The sequence below is a fragment of the Thamnophis sirtalis genome, unplaced genomic scaffold, assembly GCF_051295495.1.
Source record: "Thamnophis sirtalis isolate CommonGarterSnake01/CBP01778 unplaced genomic scaffold, rThaSir2_p1.2 scaffold_2, whole genome shotgun sequence".
Taxonomy (NCBI): Eukaryota; Metazoa; Chordata; class Lepidosauria; order Squamata; family Natricidae; genus Thamnophis; species Thamnophis sirtalis.
In genome coordinates this window covers 35,605,497-35,612,530 of record NW_028261382.1, presented here as the reverse complement: position 1 = coordinate 35,612,530, position 7,034 = coordinate 35,605,497, and the positions used below count along the sequence as shown (strand labels likewise).

The window sequence follows — 7,034 nt, the reverse complement described above, 5'->3', positions numbered from 1 at the left end:
CGTTCGGAAGAAATTGTGTTGGAGGCTATTGCATTGGACGGCGAGAAGCTTTTGGAGGACAGTGAAGGAGACCCAGTGACCCCATCCCCTGTTGTCAGCGGCTTCTCTTTCAGAACGGAGGCAAATCCATCTTTGCAGGAGCTTCCCATCTCCATCAAGAGCTGTAGTCAAGTCACCTTTTCGGCCATCCCAAAAGATACCAATCCAAAGACTCGTAGCATCATGACCCACTGCCCTTTGGTTCACAAGATGTTCCAGATTGATTTTCCCCTTCCAGCCGAGGAGGAGGAGGAGGAGGAGGAGGAGGAGGAGGCCAAATCATTCCAAGATGAAGAATGGGATGGATAACCCACCCAACAAACGGAACTTATCAGAAAGAGGCTGTTGACTCATTTCCCCAATCTGTTTTGTATTTCTGCTTGAATAAAGATTTGGTGGAAGACCAGAAAGCTTACACCAATGAAGACATGTTCGCAAGTTGTGGTATATTTTTAATTGTGTTTTTTTCTTCTCCCTCCCCACCCCCCCCAACAGCCCCTCTGAAACGATAGAAAAGTTTAAAACCAAGTGGCACGTTGTAATCGTCCATCCACGAGAGGTGCTACCTCTAAAAGTTCTAAACATCTCCAGCCACCCGGAGTCCTTTGGGAGAAGAATCCAGAACCAGACCAGGAACGGGGGAGGCGGGGGGGTCATTCATACCAGCTCTGCAGATCCGGAATCCAGAGTCCAGCTTGAACAAAGTCGTCTGTTAAACCTGCGCAATGCAAAGCACAACGGATGTGTCCCCCCCTTAAAAAAACTTTCTTCTTCCCTTCCTAAGTTTATTGGTAATTTTGATGCAGTTCCATGCATGAACAGAGAGATGTATTTTCCATGCAGGAAGAGGAAGTTTCTCAGAGCTGGGTCTCATCTCGAGTTTCGGGGTTTGCGTTCTTATGACTGCTGCTCTTCCGACTGTGGCCTTCATTTTCCACGTGTGCGAGGGGGTCAGGTCGTATTAAATACCTGGGGAGGGAGAAAGGAAGATGTTGTCCAGAGCCGTGTTTCTCAATCTTGGGAACTTGAAGATGTGTGGACTTCAACTCCCACAATTCCCCAGCCATCTTTGTTGGCTGAGGAATTCTGGAAGTTGGAGTCCACACTACCTTCAAGTTGCGAAGATGGAGATACGCTGGTTGAAGGTCAAACAGCTTAGTTTATATCTTGAGGTTGCTCTGGTTTGGCTCTGCAACCCAACAAGACAGACTTCAAGGGATAATTAGAACTGCAGAAAAAACAATTGCTACCAACCTGCCTTCCATTGAGGACCTGTACACTACACGAGTCAAAAAGAGGGCTGTGAAAATATTTACAGACACTGCATACCAGAACAACTAGACACAAAGACAGTTTCCCCCCTGAATGCCATCATTCTGCTAAACGACTAATTCCCACAACACTGTCAATAATTTACCAAATATGTATTACTATTATTCGAACTGTTAGGTTGGCAGAAGCTGGGACAAGTAACGGGACACTCCATTACGCGGTGCTAGGGATTTGAACCGCCGAACTTTTTCAGAGTTCTCTGAAAAGAACTCTGTTCCAACTGCCAATTGCCTTCTATTAACAAGCTCTGATGCTAAGGAGTTAGACATTCTACTCCCCCTCCCCATCTGAAAAGAACTCTGTTCTAACTGCCAGTTGCCTCACATTCTGTTACCTCAGTTCAAACTAGCAGACGTTTCACTCCTTCACTTTGTGCACTCTGGGGCTCCTTATAGTACTAAACGTCAGTACTGCACCAATATAGCAATAGCAATAGCAGTAGACTTATATACCGCTTCATAGGCCTTTCAGGCCTCTCTAAGCGGTTTACAGAGAGTCAGCATATTGCCCCCAACAATCTGGGTCCTCATTTTACCCACCTCGGAAGGATGGAAGGCTGAGTCAACCCTGAGTCGGTGAGATTTGAACCGCTGAACTGCTGATCTAGCAGTAGCCTGCAGTGCTGCATTTAACCACTGCGCCACCTTGGCTCTTACGTCTATGCCTTCCACCTATGGAACTGCTTCCGGACTCAAGGTGGCGGGAGCGATATTCCCTTAAGTGTTTCAATCACCAACTACCACTGAGCCAACAGATCGAACCGGATTGCTCCTGCATTGCCCGATCATATAGTTTCGTCATGAAGCATGGGTATCCAGCTAGTCAGCTATAATATGCTGAATTTATTTCATACATACACAATATCGTTGAGTTCCAGGCGCGTGTCCGGGGGAGGGTTGATGAGAACGTAGGAGAGTGTGTTTTGGTGGTCGTTCATTTCATCTGGAAGAAAAGAGTTGGTCAAGCGGCCATCTGGCCAGGCAAAGCAGCTGAAAACTGGCAAACCTTCAGGGCTATAGAACTATCTGAGTATCTCAATCATAAATATCTACCAGTTTTTCCTACGCCTCTTTCCTGTCTATCAACAGTAGATCTAGGCCCATGATGGCACATGAGCCAGAGGTGGCACACAGAGGCCTCGCTGTGGGCATGTGCACCATCCCCAGCTGGTCTTTTGGTTTCCAGCCTGCAGTTGCATGCTGACCAGCTGGTCTTTGCAGGCGCCAGAATACTGGAAAATGGCCAGAAACAGCCCGAAAAACGGCCAAAACCAGGCCATTTTGGAGGCATTTTCTGGGCTGTTTTTGGCCCATATTGGGGGCATTTTTCAGCCCATTTTCTGGGCCATTTTTTCAGGCTGTTTTTGGTTCTGCAAATGGCCAAAACCAGCCAAGAAACAGGCATGTGCATGCCAGCCAGATGATCTTTGGGTTTCTGGCACTTCCCTCAGTGCCGAAAAGGTTCGCCATTAATCTAGGCTTGAGGATAACCCATGGATCTCACGCCCTCATTTTTCATTCTGGATAAAGATCATTTAGGGCGCATCCCCTTTCCCAAAGGGAAGTGATAGGGTCAGCATTCCTCACTGGATTTGAGAAATGGGGACGCTGCCTGTGTTAGGACGCTCCACATTGAAGCTGGGGACAGAAACAGGACAATGAGATAATGGAGGAGGTGGTGGATGTATCAGAATGGCACAGTTGCTCACACCCAGCAACAGGTATTTTAAAAAGCCTGAAGCCAACATCTATTTAAGGCCAACCCACTTGGTTCTTATATCTTTCGAGCAGATTTTCCCGTCTCTTGCAGATTGGGGCAAATAAATTCCGAACAGAATCTTAGAAATATTAGTGAGACGTAATCATGCATAAGAGCCGAGGTGGCGCAGTGGTTAGAGTGCAGCACTGCAGGCTACTCAGCTGACTGCAGTTCAGCAGTTCGGCTGTTCAAATCTCACCGGCTCAAGGTTGACTCAGCCTTCCATTCTTCCGAGGTGGGTAAAATGAGGACCGGGATTGTTGGGGGCAATATACTGACTCTGTAAACCGCTTAGAGAGGGCTGAAAGCCCTATGAAGCAGTATATAAGTCTAACTGCTATTGCTATTGCTAACTGCTATTGCTATGGAACCTTTTGGTTCCCTCCAGAAATTCCTTGGGGAAAGCCATGGATGGAAAGCAAAAGGGGTTGCCACAAAGAAGAGAGGAGGTCAACCTATTCTCCAAAGCATCTGAAGGCAGGAGAAGAAGCAATGGATGGAAACTAATCAAGGAGAGAAGCAACCTAGAACTAAGGAGGAATTTCCTGACAATGAGAACAATTAATCAGTGGAACAATTTGCCTCCAGAGGTTGTGAATGCTCCAACACTGGAAGTTTTTAAGATGTTGGATCACCATTTGTCTGAAGGGATGTAGGGTTTCCTGCCTAAGCAGGGGGTTGGACTAGAAGACCTCCAAGGTCCCTTCCAACTTTGTTATTCTTTTAAATACCTACTGCTACTTCCCCCAAAATTAAGATCAACATGGGTTGGTATCTCCACTCCTACACAGAGCTCTTCTGCTGAGTGGTGGCAGGAGTGAAACCTTTGGATCAGAAGTTATACTCAAGGTCTAGATCAGGGGTATCAAACTTTGTTGGGCCTGAAATATTTTGGCAATATTCCGTGGCTTTCCTGGCGAAAGCTAGTGGCAACAGCCTCTTCAACAAGGTCAGATGGGAGGCAAAAGGTTGGCTATAGATGATAAGCTTCCAGGGCTCAAGATCTGTATGAACGCCATCTCTCTTCAGGCATGGTACAAGGAGGAGTGGGATTCAGCTGGTTCGCACCGGTTCGCACGAACCGAATGTTAATTTTACATCCGGTTTGGCGAACCGATAGTTGCAAGGACTGGCTGCCCCTGCCCATCACTCCCCCCTCAAGCAGTCTTTATATGGCACGTTCATCATGCCAGGTAAGTGCATGGCCCAAGCGGAGGCTCTGGGAGGGTGAAAAACGGGCATACCAGAAGTACAGAAAGGGGTGCATTTCTGGCTTCTGGAGGGCCTCCAGAGTCCGGGGGGAGGCTGTTTTCGACCTCCCAGAGGCTTGGGTAAACTTCTGGAGTCTGGGGAAGGGAAAAAAGGTTCCACCACAAAACCGCGCCCGACTAAACCGCGCCCGACTAAACCGCGTCGCTGATGTCATCAACAGGGCGACAACAGCGCGGAGACAGAAGCACGCTGTAAACCCTAAACCTAAAATTAACCCCTAAACCTAAACCTAACCCCCCTAAACCTAATCCTAAACCTAACCCTAAACCTAACCCTTAACCTAACCCTAAACCTAACCCTTAATCTAACCCTAAACCTAACCCTAAAGCTAACCCTTACCTTAAGTTGAATTGGCTTGCTTTCAAAGCGCTATTTAAAGCACCCTTCTTTCTCCGCGCTGGCTGTTGTCGCCCTGTTGATGACATTAGCGACGTAGTTTAATCGGGCGCGGCTTAGTCGAGTGCGGTTTTGACGGGTCACAGGGAAAAAATGGGCCTACCGGGAGTACCGGAAGTCCATTTCCGGCATCCGGAGAGCCTTTGGAGCCCAGGGGAGGCTGTTTTTGCCCTCCCTGCGGCTCAAGGAAAGCCTCCAGAATTTGGGGAGGGCAAAAATGCCCCCCATGGTGTAGGAAGTTCAAGTAGGCCATGCCCACCATGGGCATGCCCATCCAGCAACAGGGCAGAGAATGGGTTGCTAACATTTTTCAATCCCACCCCTGGGTACACTACGTGCATTACACTACGTGCAATGTTTAGTGGCCATTTGCCACTTCAAGTCAATTTCATTGATATAAACCTGAGCTACAAATCCAGAAAGAGAGGGGCTCTGGAAGATGCAGATCAAACAATCATTGACTGGGTTTTTAGGAGGCTTTGATTAATGGGCTGCCAGCTGCAACGGATCATTGATTTTGCCGGATGCAACGTTAAATCTCTTCCCATTCGTTGCTCCTTAACTGCCCCGAAAAGCATCTCTTCCATGGGGAGTTGCTGTTCATTTCCAAGGTGAAGTTAATGACTAAACTGCATCGATTCTTATGCCGAGAAGCTAGTTTGGAATGAAGGGCGGAATATCTCCTTTAGTTTCAATCGTGGGTTGTGAGGAACAGAAGAAGCTTAGTTACACTTAAGACCGTAAGAACGTGGCCTTCCCCATCAGACGGAAATCAAAATAAGAGCCATTTGCTGGTTTGCTCAAATGGTTTGGATCCTGCCTTAAAACTAAGATGAAAAACCATGGCATTTGAACCTGCATTATATTCGACCATTTACTCTGTTTTGGCCCGCCAGCAGCCAGCAGAGCTGACAGCAGAGCTGACAGCAGAGTCGGAGAGTGAGGAGGTTGAGGAGGAACATGGGTCAGTCCTGGAGTCTGGGGAAGGCTCTGATGAGGGCTCTGTGTCAGAGGCAGAGAGGGGGCCAGAGCCGTATGCCAGTTATCAGCTGCCTTCAGAGTCAGACATCAGCGAGGCAGACGAACAGCTGGAGCCTGTTCCCAGTGTGCCCATGCGCAAAGTTGCCAGATGAAGAGAATAGCTAAAGAACAGGAGTCGACTTGGGAGTAAAGCCACAGGTGAACAGTTATTGCCCCCTCCCATAGGGAATAAAAGAGAGGCAAAAGGGGAGTGGCCTTTTGCAGGAAACAATTCGTTTGTTTGTTCGTTTCAGGAGTGTGAAGATCTGTCTGTGCCATCTTTCCTTACACTGTGTTGCATTTGGACAATATTCACATGGCAGCTTTCCAAGATAGATAAGATCTGTGGTCATAAATACTCCTTTGAAAGACTGTTTACCAAGCCTTTGCTGAATGTGAATGAGAGGAATTCATATTTGTTTAATAAAAGGGGTTTTGTGAGGACCAGGATTCTGCCTCGTGCTTTTCAGGGAAGCCTCGGTCAGAACACAGTCTTTGAAAATCTCAACCCAGAATGGCGTCCTTCTACAGAGGGTGTTTTACCCCAAGAATTCAACGGGCCACATCTTGGTTTCTTGACTATTTACCTTGCAAATATCCAAGGTTTACCCGGTTCATCACATCACAGGCTGTTAAATTTGCTACATCCTCTACGGAGCAACAGAGGGGGTGGGGGGAGAAGAAGAAACAAACAGAAATCAAACAGAAGAAAGGGAAGGACAGGGAAGAACAAAAGAGGACACAACACAGCACATACATAAACGGAGAGAAAGAGAAGAGAAAAAAAATCAGCAAGCAGCGATTGAGAAAGTATTCAGAAATGAGATTCGGTGGTCACACGGGCCAAATCATGTAATCCAAAGTATATATGTACATATAAGTTCAAAAAAGAAGAGCAAGCAAATTAAAAAGGACGCCAGGCGTTAATGGTGTTGCATGGACCAACAGGGTGACATGTCATAAAAACGGGTTTCGGACAATCTCCCTTAAAACAAGATGGACTGAAGAACCATCTTTGATCAATCCTTCTACTGCCATTAAAACCTTCATCAGATCTGGAGAGTTTACTCAACCTCAAGTGCAGAGGAACTGAAAATTGTCCCAGAAACTAAGAGCTTTGGCTACAGGAAACCGAGAAGAGAATTCATCGTTGGCGAAGAATTCCAAGCTACAACATGTTGGGCGAAATCAAACAAGGCTTGATGGCAGAAGCAAAG

The 7,034-nt window shown here is 47.1% G+C and overlaps 1 protein-coding gene across 9 annotated transcripts in view; it reads right to left on the bottom strand.

The window, feature by feature from the left end:
• Positions 1-528: 528 nt before the first annotated feature.
• KCNT1 (potassium sodium-activated channel subfamily T member 1) overlaps positions 529-7,034 on the bottom strand; it is an 87,382-nt gene continuing 80,876 nt past the window's right edge. For 6 of the 9 annotated variants that reach the window (XM_087704772.1, XM_087704768.1, XM_087704769.1 and 3 more), the window contains 3 exons: positions 6,405-6,467; positions 2,229-2,313; positions 529-1,008 (listed from right to left, as the gene is read on the bottom strand). In XM_087704772.1, coding sequence (XP_087560898.1) covers positions 897-1,008; positions 2,229-2,313; positions 6,405-6,467 — 260 coding nt within the window. In that variant the 3' untranslated portion in view covers positions 529-896. The remainder of the gene's footprint in view (positions 1,009-2,228; positions 2,314-6,404; positions 6,468-7,034) is intronic. The other 3 variants (XM_087704773.1, XM_087704774.1, XR_015695489.1) reach the window with 2 other exon arrangements.